A 14,261-nucleotide genomic window follows, 5' to 3' on the forward strand; every position below is an offset into this window, starting at 1 on the left:
AAACTTAGTTGGCTTGCGGGGTTAGAGCCTCCCCGGTCCCCAAGGCAGTGTCTCCAGAGGGCGGGCGAGCGGGAGCTCGTTCTCCGTCTTTTTCTAGGCCTGTCAGCACCAGTTACTCTCCCTGGCGACTGTCCTCTTCACCGTTAGTAATGTTTCCGTGTGTCCTGTCAGAGAATGACAGGAAACTGGTTCACTGACTGCTGTCCGCCAGGCAGTGTTCTGTGTGCATTTACTTATTTTCCTATGTAAGCATAGTGGATATATACTATAGTATATTAGTTTCCGGCGTGTAACATAGTGATTCGACATTGACGTACTTTACGATGTGATCACCCTACAGTCTAGTAAATCACCTGTCACTGTGCAAAGTTATCACAATATTATTGACTATATTCCCCTTCGCCTTTTTCACCTATCCCCCTGACGCCTCCCCTCTGGCAGCCATCAGTTTGATCTCTGTGAATCTGTTTTTGTTTTGTTCGTTTTTTGTGTATTTTTTTAGATTACACATGTAAGTGAAGTCATATGGTATCTTTCTCTGACTTAACTTAGCATCTAGGACCATTCATGTTGCAAATGGCAAGATTTAATTCTATTTTTAGTGTATATATATATATATATATATATAATTTTAAAAAGTGTGGAGCTGAGAGGCACTACAATTAGACTGAAATTAGCTCCTTAAATCTATTTATATAGATAGATAGATAGATAGATAGATGTAGATAAAGATAGATATATTAAATGCCAGATGGGAGAATTTTATGGTTTTATTAAACTCAAATATAACATGCCCATACACTGTCCATTTTCTTCTCTGTGCAGCCTGGCGTTGTGACTGGTGACCCTAGTGGCCAGCTGGGCCGCTCTGTCCACAATGGCTTTGCAGCTGTGAGAGGAAGCGTCGGGAACGGTCTCCGCAAAGTAAGATTTGTTGGACGTCTGCAGCACTCCCAGCTCCTCGGCATTGTGGGCGGTGACTCTCGATAGCCCCTGGGCAGCACGGGCTCTGTTTTCTTGTTGCTCCCATAACAGTGTTGGACATCAAGGTCTGGCCCTTAAACCTCCTGTGCATATATTGTCCATGCCTCTGGGTGTCTATCAGTTCCGCTTAACTTTGATATATCTGCTCGACTGGTGATAGATGAGCTTCTTGGTCCTGTTTCTGATGATTGGTCTTGGGTTTCATGAGGGGTCTGAGGGCTGCCATGAGGCAGAATAGGAAATGGCTGCCCCCTCTGTAGGCAGCTCTGAAGAAGAGAGCTCATTCTTTTCTATTGCCAAGGAATACTCCATTGTGTGTGTGTGTGTGTGTGTGTGTGTGTGTGTGTGTGTGTGACTTGTGCCACTCCTTCACTACATTCATTTTGTCCCCTAACAGCCCTGTCAGGTGAGGAAAGTAAGGAATTTACCCGAGGCCACATAGCATGTATCAGAACCTGATTTAGAAGCCTGGTGTTGTTGTTTTTAACCTCAAAACGCATGGTATGTTCCCTCTGCTGCTCTGCTTGTATAATTTCAGGATGTAATAGTATTCTAGATTTTTACTAATTCACATATTTTTCCACAAAATTTTTTGAGCAGTAACATTGCCCAGAACTATACTAAGGGATACAGGGGGATCAAGACAGATCTGTTAACAGAAAAAAAAACAAAACATTGAAACGTGTAAAGAATTTTTTTGTGAGTTTATTTGAGCCTTACTCTCGATACGTGCCGGGAAGCAGAACCTCAACGGATTGAGATAATGCTCTGGAGAATGGCGGGTTACATTTCTATATTTATACATTGCAATCAAAGGAAAGGGACGTAGGTGAGTTACATGAAATCCATTGGTGATAGATTAGGGAGGTGGGACAGAGAGAAGCGGGGAAACCTCTGGGATAGGGTAAAAGGTGAAATGATGGACATGAGCTTCTCTTACAGAGATGGATACAGGATACTCTAACATAATTAACAGTTGACAATTAACTTGATAACAATAACAATGAGGGAATGTCTCGAGGCCATTTGTTGTGCCCTGAGGGGTCGGGTTAAAGGAAGTTACAAGTTACCCAGACATCTCACAGATATGTTATCTTAGATGCAGATGGGCTCAGTAAAAGATCAAAGTTGATCTTTGTCAGGTGAAATATCTGGGACTTGACTACCTACTATAACCTGTTAGATATTTAATTTTCAAACCATCTTTTGTGGTTATCTTAGGTCTCTGGGTTTGCAAGACTGCATGCAGGCCTCCCCTGAGCTTGTCAGGTTAGCATGTGGCTCTTTTCTTTCACAGATCTGTTTCCTACTCTTGTAGAATTCCCATTCAGATTATCACATAATGCTCTATTACATTGCATCACTTGTGTGATTTTTATTTCCATAAACATCTCAGTGTCCAAATGATTAAACATACATTTATTGAGTGCTTACTATGTAGCAGTCACTGGGGATATTTTGTTGAATGGAGCTGATAAAACACCTGTCTTGGCAAAGCTAACGTTCACCTGGTAATTATCACTAAATAATATTAGGTGAAATTTCTTCATCTCGGTGAAGATGCCCCTGTAGCTTTTTGTTGTTTATCTTTGATAACTTCTCATTTCTCATGACCCAGCTCTAATGTCACCTGCTCTGCGAAACCTTCCCTGACCCTTCCTTCTTCCTTCCCCCAGATAGAATGAAGTGCTCCGTAGCATTGTGCTCATGGTTCAGTTTGTTTCAGTGAACGTTCATTGAGCCTCTTCAATGGGCTGTATGAGGTGCTGGTGATAGAGAAATATGTAGGACGCAGGCCTGGCCTTAGAGTGGCTCACAGCCTGGGGTTGGGGTGGGGTGTTTGGAGTGAGGAACATACAGTTAAGCAGATCATATAATATACCTAATGGGTCATTGTGCCTCCATTAAGAGGCAGGCCTTAGATGGTAGCACAGAGAAGGGTAAGAGAAGGGTCAACCTGAGGAGAAGACGTCTGCAGGAGCCAGGCAAAGAGGGGCAATGTGTGATAGGCCAAAGGAATAAGACAAGCAAATGAGTGCAGATGAAAAGCATGTGTGAGTGTGTGTGTGTGTGTGTGTGTGTGTGTGGCTGAGATTAGCTCCTTCAAATGAGATCAGAAGTAACTGAAGCTTACTCCGCAGGCAGCCTCTAAATCTGGAACTTGAACTTGATTTTTTCCATCCTGTAGGTAAAGTTCCTATTTCTCTTTGGGTTACTTTCTAGGCAATGTGACCTGGAGGTTATGTGCCCTTTCTAGGTCATTAGTTGTAAATCCACACCTTATCACCTAGTGTTCCACATAGGGAATTGGAATTTCTATGATTAGTTGTATGCAGGTCTGTATATCCCCCTTGAGTATGAGTCTGATTCATTTCTTTGTGTTATGTGCATAGCAAATATCTTTTCCCAGATTATATCGTATCTTACAACATTGTCTTTGCTACTGTTGCTGTGCATAAATTTATCTTGTGTAAATGATTATATAAACTGATTCTTTCCTTACTGATTTGTGATTTGCACATCTCCTTTAAGCACCCTAGCCACATCTCATTGTCATAAAATTATTCTTCTGTTCCACCTTCCCATCTAGGTCTCTGTCTCTATCTCTACATATGTATCAACCTACTTCTGGGCTTTTTAGTGAGTGGTATTTTTCTAGGCCCTAGGTGAGACACATTTTGAGCAGAAGAGTAATAGAAGAATATAATTAAGCAGCAAGGTCAAGAGCTCTGAATGGCAGGCTAAAATGGAGTATAATATCTATTTTACAGGTGAAGAAACACAAAAAAAGGGAAGTAAAGAGACTTTTCCCAAGATCAAAGATCAAGTAAGTACTATGCAGACCAGAAACAAGATTCCTATGTTCTATAAGTTACTTGAGCCTTCTCCAACAGTCATCATCACTAACATTTCCCATCCATCCATTCATTCATTCATTCATTTATCTATCTGGCAGATAGGTGTAGTTGGTCACAAGAGAGAGTTCCTAAAAGATTGAGTTAATTACTGAATTAATTACAAGTTGATCTTTCCCCATTGATCCATTCATCTTCCCAACACATTCTTAGTGAGTTCTAGGCTCTATGTTAGGACCTGGTATTACATAAGTGGTAAGGTATCACAGGCTCCATAGCAGGTGGAAAGTTGGTAAGAGCAGCAAACAATTATAATAAATAAGTACTACACTAGAAGTATGGGTAATGGTGGGGACACATAGGAGGGGCCTACAGGAGCCTTTTGGGGGTGGTCAAGAATCAGGAAATTCAGAGTGCCTTGTGGTAGACCGAAGAAGATACCAACATCATTCCACAAATAATTGTGAATCTGTTATGTGCCAGGTGCTGGGTTAGGTGCTGGGGATAAAGAGATGAACATCATAGATGCTGACCTTCCTCTGGAGGAGCTTAGAGTTTAATTAGGGAGCTCAGAAATATGTATAAAAACCTTTGGATCCTGGGAATACCGCCGTATCCTTTATTTGGCTATTCGGGGGCCTTAAGACGAGGCTCAAACATTTGGCCTTCATGCTCAGTGGGAACCCACTCAGAAGACTGTTACAGTATTGGGGGTGAGGGTGGGGGATAAAAGATTTAAAGCAGTGAGAAACAGAAAAGTACATTGAACAGTATTTCTGAGCTGGAAGCGTCATGACTCAATGGCCAGTTAGTGGAATCCCATTTCTTCACCTAGCATTATTTTTTTATCAGATCTCTCTTTCTGAAGCACAGCTTGGGTCATAGCTCTCCCAGCTCAGATATCAGATATCATCCATGGCTCTCCGTTACTTACATGGTGAAACCCAAGCCCCTAGCCTGGCACTGAAGGCCCTTCAGGAGCAGACACCACCCTTCCTGTCTAGCCTTATTGTCCAAGACTTGCAAACACTCATCCTCTTCCTGGGTCAGATTGTTTCTTCATTGCACCAGGAATGCCGACCACCATGTCCTCAGTCATGTGGCTTTTCTGTTTAGGATGCTTATCTTTCATATATATATATATATATATATATATATATATATATATATATATATATACACACACATATATATACTTTTTTTGTTTAATTGATTTTTTACAGAGAGGAAGAGAGAGGGATAGAGAGCTAGAAACATCGATGAGAGAGAAACATGGATCAGCTGCCTCCTGCACACCTCCCACTGGGGATGTGCTCGCAACCAAGGTACGTGCCCTTGACCGGATTTGAACTTGCGATCTTTCAGTCCACAGGCCAATGCTCTATCCACTGAGCCAACCTGGTTTCGGCAGGATGCTTATCTTTCTATCAGTAAACTCAATTCATCCCTCAAACCTTACTTACCCAGTTCAAGTCTCATTATTTGCCTATCACCTTGCCAAAAATATGAGCCCATCTCTTCCCTGAAATCTGTTAAAACTGAGAACATCTCCAGTGAGCACTTAATGTGTGCCAGGCACTACCTTTCTAACTTGGTCCTTTTATCTTTCTATGAAGGGAGGTGTTATTACGCACATTTTGCAGGTGAGGGACAGGCTTAGAGGGATAGAGTAATTTTCCCACTCACAGAGCAAGGAAACTCACAGCCAGTATCCAAACCAGGTCTGCCTGAGTCCAAAGGTGATGCTCTTGCTGGGTTAGGATTGATTTGAACTAAAAAACAAAAACCCAAGGCTTTGTCTCCCTCTTCATGTAAAGCCCATTTGTGAAGCAGGGCAGTGGGCCTCAGAGATAGAGTGTAATACTGTGTGGTGTTAGGAGATGAGAGAGCAATGCTGCACCTTCTCACTCTTCTACTTCCTCTTTCTCCTTGCTTCGCTCTCAGGGTGATGGCCTCCTCGGGAATCTATAAGCTGGATGATGGGAAGCCTTACCTGAGCAACTGCTTCCCAGCCAAAAACCTGCTTCGGAAACCGGAGGAAGGTCAGGTGACTTCTCACATTGCTACCTTTGCCTCACAGCCAGCTCCTGCTTTAGAACGTCTCTCACGGCCATTTCTTTTTCTCCAGCCCCTTGGCTTCTGTTCCCAGCCCCACCTATTCCCATCCCTTCCACGCCACCCTCCCCAGCGGCCTCAGGGAGCCTTCTAAAGTGCACGTCTTACCGTTGTGTTCCCTTCTGTTCAGTGACTTCCCATTGCTGGCTCCTTCACTTGCTGTTTTGTCGTCAGAGTCTAACCTCCCATTATCCTTTGTGCAGCTCCATTCCTTTATTTATGCCCCATTCCATAATGCTCTCATTTCACGTAGCTCTTTTTATTTGCCCAGAATGTTCCAGCCCTCGTGCCAGTTATCCAAATTCTTCCCATCCACAAGGCCCAGCTCTTCTCCCACATATAGCTCCCGCATGTGGCTCCCACAGTGCCCACCCTCTCTGGTGAGCCATCTTCCTCTTTCTGTTTCCTGTTTAATGATGAATTATATTCTGCCAAGCTCTTAAGTAAAATGGCTTAAACTTAACTCTGCTAAGTAGTTTTTCAAACTTTCATCTAGCTAAAAACATCTCTGCGGCAGGGACTCCTCACACCATGAGCAGAGCCACGCAGGTGGAATGCTGCCAAAGCAGTGTGGCTTCAGTGGATTGGATTTGTTGCTTTGAAGGAGTAGAGCAAGGAGGAGTACCCCTAATTTACTCCACATGAAGTGACTTTCTGGTCTCTGTGCATTGCATTTTGGAAGAACCATCTTCTCCAGTCTGTCCTCCCCACTTCTCCAGAGTGATTTCATTTTTTACATAGAGACCTTCTCTGACCCCTACCTGTTTCAGACCCTCCCATGGAATTCTCAGTATGAAGTCATGATGTTATACCCATACCTCCTCACAGAATGGGGGGGGGGGGAGAGAAAGAGAGAGAGAGAGAGAGAGAGAGAGAGAGAGAGAGAGAGAGAGAGAAGTAAATATACTCAGATGTATCTGCATGTGTTAGTATATGTGTGTATATTTCCTAGCCCAGTGATACCTCAGTCATGAAGTGCGTACTGGCACCTTCATTGTGGTTTCTAAATACTGTTCTCCAATAAAGGAAGCCAGAGCCCCTTAGAGAACAAGTTGTTCCTAAGGCTGGGTCAGGGAAAATACAAGCTGAGCCTAGAATACCATGTGGTGCCAGAAAGTAAAGAAGTGGTCAGAAAAGTTATAGGTTCATGTCAAAAGGACGTAAGAGCCAACTTAAAGGAGCTTCCAATAGCCAAAGCTGGGACATTCTGAGCAACAAGCTAGATAAAGGTAGATTTGGGTTATAAACCATTAAATAAATATCCATCAGCTGAACGCATCAAACAAATTCAAATTGTTTTGGGACATAACACAAAATAATTGACTGGTACTCTTCAGAAGGGTCAAAATCACTCAAGAAAAAAAGCAAGACGGAAGAACTGTCACAAAATTGGGATAAACTAAGGAGACATAACAACTAAATGAAATATGAGATTCTGGATCGAATCCTGGAACAGAGGATATCAATGAGAAAACTGGCAAAATTCAAAAGGTTATTAGGATTAGTTACTAATATTATACCAGTGTTAATTTCTTGGTTTCAATCATTATATTATGACTAAATAAGACGTTAGCAAAACTGGATGAAAGCTGTACAAGAACTCTGTACTATTTTTACAACTTTCTGGGAGTCTAAAATTATCTCAAAATGAAAAATGTCGAGGGGGAAAAAAATCCTTCCCATAGATACTATTTCTGCTCTAAGCTTACCCCGTTTTAACCCAAGCTCTTTTTCTAGTCCTCAAGACCTTTTCTCATCCGACTCTGCTCACCTCCAAGTCTCATCTTTCTTCCCTCATGTTCATCTCCTGACACACACCCTGGGCCTTCCTTCTAGCTGTGTTAGGCATTTTGGCATCAACTCAGCCTGGAGTCTCCAGGAGACAGGGCTATTGGAATATAGGACAAGGGTCTATGCCTAAATGGGGACAGCTTTGGGAAATGGAGTGCTTGAACTTTCAGGCCCAGAATGGGAATGGGAACTGGCTCACACCAGACATGGGCCAGGAGCTGCATATAAGAGGCAGGATCAGCAGCATTGGTCAGGTGAGCTAGGGCAACCCCCCCAGACAGGGAGCCAGTAGTGAAAGGCTGGTTCCCATAGCTCCATACAGTTCGTGTTTGTTTTTTAAAAAATAAATTTTTTATTGATTTCAAAGAGGAAGGAAGAAGGATAGAGAGATAGAAACATCAATGATGAGAGAGAAACATCTTTTGGCTGCCTCCTGCAAGCCCCCAATTGGGGATTGAACCCACAACCTGGGCATCTGCCCTTGACCGGAATCAAATCTGGAACCTTTCAGTTTGCAGATCGATGCTCTACCCACTGAGCCAAACCACATAGGGCTGGTCCCAGTCTTTTGTGAATAGCTGGTACTTGTGCTCTTTCCTCTGCCCAGACTGCCTGTTTTTTGTTTTTTTTATTTCCACCCAGTCAACTTTCAACTTACTAAATCTAGCTCATACCTTAGTCTGGTAGCTCCCATCTTTTAGCTCCTTTGAGTCAGGGCCTCTATATTATTCATCTCCATAGCCCCAGCTCCCAGCACGAAGTAGATGCTCAGGAAAGTCTGTATGGATGGTTATGGGTGGGCTGTAGCTCACGATACATTCGGCAACACTCACAGTGGATTGAATACCATGTGGTGCCAGAAAGTAAAGAAGTGGTCAGAAAAGTGACCACTTTTGTTCCAGGCCTTGGGAATATTGACGTGAATGAATAAAGTCTATACTTTGTGCAACTACCCTCTAGAGAGCAAGGAAGACAATAAATAAGTGAATAAATAAAATAGTTACAGATTGCCATGAATGTCTTGTAGTCAAAAAAATTGCTGATGGAGAGAATAGATTCTAGAAGGTTGTCATGATTTTATTTTTTTGATCCTCACCCAAGGATATTTTTTCATTAACCTTTAGGAAGGAAGGTGCGGTAGGTAGCGGAAAGAGAGAGAAAAACATCAATGTGAGAGAGACACAACGATTGGTTGCCTCCTGCATGTGCCCCAGCCACCCTTTGGTCTATGAGCCAACTCTCCAACCACTGAGTAAAATGGGCCAGGGCATGATTTTTATTAAGTGAGTTTACTAGTAAATATCTCCTCCTCCCCCTCCTCTCTCTCCTCCCTCTCATCTCCTTTTCCCCTTCCACCCTCCTCCTCCTCCTCTCCCCCTCTCCCTCCTCCTCCTCCCCCTCCCCTTTCTCCCTCCTTCTTCTCCTCTTCCTCCTCCTTCTTCTCCTTTTCACATTTATTCATTTTAATTTTTTTTATTTTTTATGGACTACTCCTTTTCTGGAAGCAATTCTTTTTTTTTAAAATATATTTTTTATTGATTTTGTACAGAGAGGAAGGGAGAGAGATAGAGAGTTAGAAACATCAATGAGAGAGAGTCATCGATCAGCTGCCTCTTGCACACCCCCTACTGGGGATATGCCCGCAACCAAGGTACATGCCCTTGACCGGAATCGAACCCGGGACCCTTCAGTACCCAAGCCGACGCTCTAGCCATTGAGCCAAACCGGTCTCGGCCATTTTACTTTTAGTTTTACATTCATCATTTTCTAGTTCTTTCTGTAATGAACTTGTGTTATTGGTGTGTGTGTGTGTGTGTGTGTGTGTGTGTGTGTTTTAACAGCTGTTCTATCATGTTCTTTTCCTGAGCCTCTGAAGCAATTTTTTACCTATAATGATGGGGTCTTGGGGAACTTCTGGAAAGATGGAGCCCATTGAACGATGCCACACATTGAGCTTAACCCAAGAGATGACAAATGGGCCAGTAACTAGTCGGCATAGGAAAGAAAGACCAGCTCTGCTGAGGGGAGTCCTGTAAAGGTTCTATAGAACAGGAAATACCGTACTTGATCTGAGGTCTTGAAGAAAGATTAGAGTTTAAAGGCAAAAATGTGGAGGAAGGAATTAGGCAAATCATTTAATCTCTTTGAGTCTTAGCCTTTTATCTGTGAAACGGGCAGTACCATATCTTCACTGGGTTTGGGGCCAACTAATTGAGATAATTATGCAGACATCTTCTCCCCAAGCCCCATCGCCAGTAGCAGGACAGTATCTGGTACATGTTAGGTAATGAGAAGCCTTTTTGGTTTTAGTATTTTAGTTAAATAATCTGTAAGTACACTAACTGTGGCTTTGAAAGAGTTTTTTCCTCACTGTTCTGGTCTTCTCAACAGGCCGAGGACACTGGTTAGTGGCTCGGAAAATCCCTAGGAAGAAGCCCAAGGGAATTGCGGTTGAGACACCATCTGAAGTTCAGAAAAGCCAGAAGGTTTCTTTTGAGACCAAAGGGAAGAAAAGGTCTCAATGGAAAAGCCAAGCAGACATTCCTGGACCCGTGCTGGATCAGGATTTTCTGGTGAGAGTGAATCCATCATGGAATGGCTGGCTATCTCAGTTGATGGCTGTTCTGGCTGCTCCACTCTACAACTACCCCAACCCACCCCAAACTTTTAGAGGGGCAAATGGAGTACAGGCAGGATGATGAAGGAACCCAAAGCTTTCTGTATAAAGCTTTCTTTCCGCCTTGTGAGATTTATCCCTATTTTGTTGTTGCCATTGTGCACATGGGAAATCTGAGGTTCTGAAGGTTAATTTGCCTTGGCCAAGGTAAATTATAGCTGGTAATTAGAACTCTGGTCTACTCAAGATTAGAACTACTCAGCGTTAGAACTCTGGTGTACTGACTCCAAAACCTGTGCTTTTACATTATATCAAGTAAAAATTCTTAATTGAGTTGGGGAGGCAAATGAGGTACAAAAAAAAAAAAAAAATCAAGGGGAACAGTAAATTGGAAATCCCATTCCAGCACCTAGTAGGGTGTGGCGATTCCTGCTCTGCTCTGGGGAGATTTCTCTAGGAGCAGGGGGTCCTGGGGAGCTCTACTTACACTCCCCAACCTTTGTCCTTTGGGTGCAGTGTCTGGCTGATGGTCAGGACAGATGACCAGATATCACCCAGTGCCTGGACACACTTTCCAAAGAGGACTGGGGTCGCTGTGCTGCCGACCAGCCAGGTGATTTCACGTCTGGCAGTCATGACTGCTCTGTACAATGCCTCACTGGTTTACCTTCTGTAAGCCAACATTAATGCACAGTCCAGTTCTCATAGTTCCCTGCGAAGAACTCTCTGGAAGCCTGCTTTGTTCCAGACTCTCTTGTGGTTCCCAAGAGAAGGGTTTCTGCACAGATCAGATGTTGAAAGAGAGCTTTGAGGAGATAGGTTGTTGAATCTCGACTCAAGTGGTGCGGTGTAAGCTTTTTACAGAGTCCTATGGAATTTCTTTCATGATTTTGTTCACTTCTCACTGAGGGTGAGAAGGACTGACACAGCAGCACTGATGAAGGGCAGAAACACTTCTCATTGTGGTCTTTTCCCCTTTGTTTTCAGCAACATATAAGGTCCACATTAATTGAGATGGCTTTTTATCCATGTTGCCACTTTGGATAACATCTCATGACCACCTCCCTAGCCTTCTCTTGTTTTTCATCCTCTCAAAAGCACCTTGCTTTTTCCTGTCTTGATAGTATTCACAGCCCCTGCCACCCACTTTCATGGGACCAGCTCTTAGATCTCAGTTGAAATATTACTTCCTTCAGTAACTATGGCTTCCCTTCCACTACCTATAATTGTTTCCTTTATCATCTTGAATTTCTCATTTAAAATATTTAGCACATTAAAAACTTGCTTGCTATTTGGCTTCTATGTACTTGGAAATTGTATGAAGACGTGGAATATTTCTGTTTTCCTTTATTATCTTCCCAGTGCCTAGTACCATGTCTAAACATAAAAGACATCATAAATAAATGAATAACAGAAAAAAGGAATAATACTCTGTTAAACAGAAATCGAAGCTCCAAAGCTGAACTTTCCTTCCAGCCTTTTAGTGTTGAGGGACAACATATGGTAGTCAAAAGAGCTCAGAGTTTAGTGATTACAGACTTGGGTTTAAATTGTAGATCTCTCACTAGCTTAGTCTTATCTTTCTCATTTTAAAAGTGGTATAATAGTTAAAATTAGAAGAAAGTTTGTTGATATATTTAACATAATGCATGGCCCAACATAGTGATTAATATATATTCAGTGAATGGATGGATAGATGGATGGATGGATGGATGAATGGATGGATGAATGGATGGATGGACGGACAAACGAACAAATTATGACAAATATCTAAGACTGGTAAAGCCTCAGAAATACAGTTTTTTAGAACCAGGTAGAGAAAACAGGGCCAAAAAGACAGAGAAGGAAGAGAGAGGAAGGAATCCTCCTAAGAATCCCATAAAGTCAATGTTACTATGCCCATCTTACAGATGGGAAACAGAGGTGGAAGAGCTGAGATGGCAGCTCAGTTCTGAACAACTTCGAAGCCCACGCGCTTCCCACTGTACCAGGCTACCTTCCTCTAAGGAAGTCACTGTCGCCTGGCCAATTAGATAAACCTTGTTGGGACCTTGAGAGTTGACTCTCTGCACTGTGTTCCAGCTGAAGCACCACTGTGTGAGGAACCCGTCAGAACTGTGCACCATCAACGTGAGCGGCCTGAAGTTCTCTAAGGTGAGGCCACACAGCAGGGATGTAATTGGGGTGAGCCACACCTGAGGTGGCTCCTGGCTCTTTGTCCAGAGTCCCTGGGGCATGGGCATCTGGTCACAAGGGAAGGGGAGGATCAGACAAGGACTCATGGGTGGAAACAATATTAAGATACAATCTTTTGTTCTAAATTTGGTCTTATCATCGTTCCATGTGAGGTGAATTAAAGGAAATAGCCTTGTAGAAGAAGTGTGTTTGAATTGGCCATCGAATTTCGGGGGGGAGGCATGATTCATTGTGTGACAGAGTTCCCACCAAAAGAGCCTACAGGAGAATTTTCTGTTCAGGTTTCAGTGCCAGAAGTGGTAATGTTTCTCCCAAGATGCTGGTTTCTTCTTAACTTATAGATACTGTGACTCATGTACAGACAGTCCTCTGGTTACGTCGGACTCGACATACGCTGTTTCGTGGTTACGTCACAATCTCCCACTTATTTATATATATAAAAAAGTTCTGTCATATGTACATATGTGCTTTATGTTTTTTATTATTTATTTGCCACAAGTAAAGGTCAGAAATTGTTATCTTTCTTTTTAAAATTTTTTTACTGTTTCACTTCATTACTGCTGTGTATGTGCTCCATGTGAGTGACATGGGTGCTTATGTAGGTGGGTTCTGACTTACAGCGAAAATCACGTTATGTCGCACTGTAGGAATGGATCTCCGACGTAATCCGAGGACCTACTGTAATGAATCCTGTTTCTTTCTTGCATTGGCTAATAGGTATCTCTGAGTCAAATGTGTGGCCTACCATTAGCCAATGTATATACAGGATATTATGGCATGCATTTTTTGTTTGTAGGCCTTCCATGGCATACAAAAAGAGATTGCTTATATATTATACAATTAAAGTGAATGAACTAAAATTACATGTAGTAACACAAGTAAATCTCAAAAACATAGTATTAAGCAAGAAAGGCAGGTTGCAGAATATCTACAGTGTGATTGTACTTAATATGGTTTTAAAAATGTAAATAATACTATATAGAGTTTATGGATACATATGTAATCTTACATAATAAAAAAGTAATATGCAAATTGACCATACCTCCACTACACCAACAAGCCACACCCACCAGCCAATCAGAGCGAGTATGCAAATTAACCCCAACCAAGATGGCTGCAGCCACAGAGAGCAAGAGGGAAGCTTGGGTTTCTCTGACAATGGAAGAAGCCAAGCTTTCTGCCTGCCCTAGCCAGCCTAAGCCTCCACTCACAGCTACAAAGTTTCAATTATAGAAGGTAAACAAATCCAAACAGAAATGGCAGCAGCCACGGAGCAAGCAGAAGACTTGGCTCCACTCCAAGCTACAAAATTTCAATAGTAGAAGGTAAATAAATCCCAGATTCCAGGGCCTTCGCTTGGGTCACTGGTGGTGTGGCTGGTCTGCAAACCACCACAGGCCCCTCTCCCAGTCTGTCCCACTCCCCAAGGGAACCCCCACCCTGATCCGGGACACCCTTCAGGAAAAACCAGCTGGCCCCCACCCATGCACTAGGCCTTTATCCTATCTAATAAAAGAGTAATATGCAGATTGACCATCATTCCAACACACAAGATCAAGATAGCTGCCCCCATGTGGTCAAAGATCCTGCCCCCATGTGGACACAAGATGGCCAGCAGGGGAGGGCAGTTGGGAGGCACCAAGCCTGCAAGGGAGGGCAGTTGGGGGTAATCAACCCTGCAGGGGAGGGCATTTAGGGGTGAC

The 14,261-nt window shown here is 42.9% G+C and overlaps 1 protein-coding gene across 1 annotated transcript in view; it reads left to right on the forward strand.

Moving 5' to 3' along the window:
• Positions 1-9: 9 nt before the first annotated feature.
• Positions 10-14,261, forward strand: part of XRRA1 (X-ray radiation resistance associated 1) — a 47,925-nt gene continuing 33,673 nt past the window's right edge. The window contains exons 1-6 of the mRNA XM_084893451.1: positions 10-325; positions 826-924; positions 3,756-3,811; positions 5,784-5,881; positions 10,137-10,318; positions 12,445-12,516. Of these exons, the coding sequence (XP_084749577.1) occupies positions 5,788-5,881; positions 10,137-10,318; positions 12,445-12,516 (348 nt within the window). The 5' untranslated portion in view covers positions 10-325; positions 826-924; positions 3,756-3,811; positions 5,784-5,787. The remainder of the gene's footprint in view (positions 326-825; positions 925-3,755; positions 3,812-5,783; positions 5,882-10,136; positions 10,319-12,444; positions 12,517-14,261) is intronic.

Source organism: Pipistrellus hanaki (genome assembly GCF_964339955.1).
Source record: "Pipistrellus hanaki genome assembly, chromosome: 9".
In the NCBI taxonomy this organism is placed as follows: domain Eukaryota; kingdom Metazoa; phylum Chordata; class Mammalia; order Chiroptera; family Vespertilionidae; genus Pipistrellus; species Pipistrellus hanaki.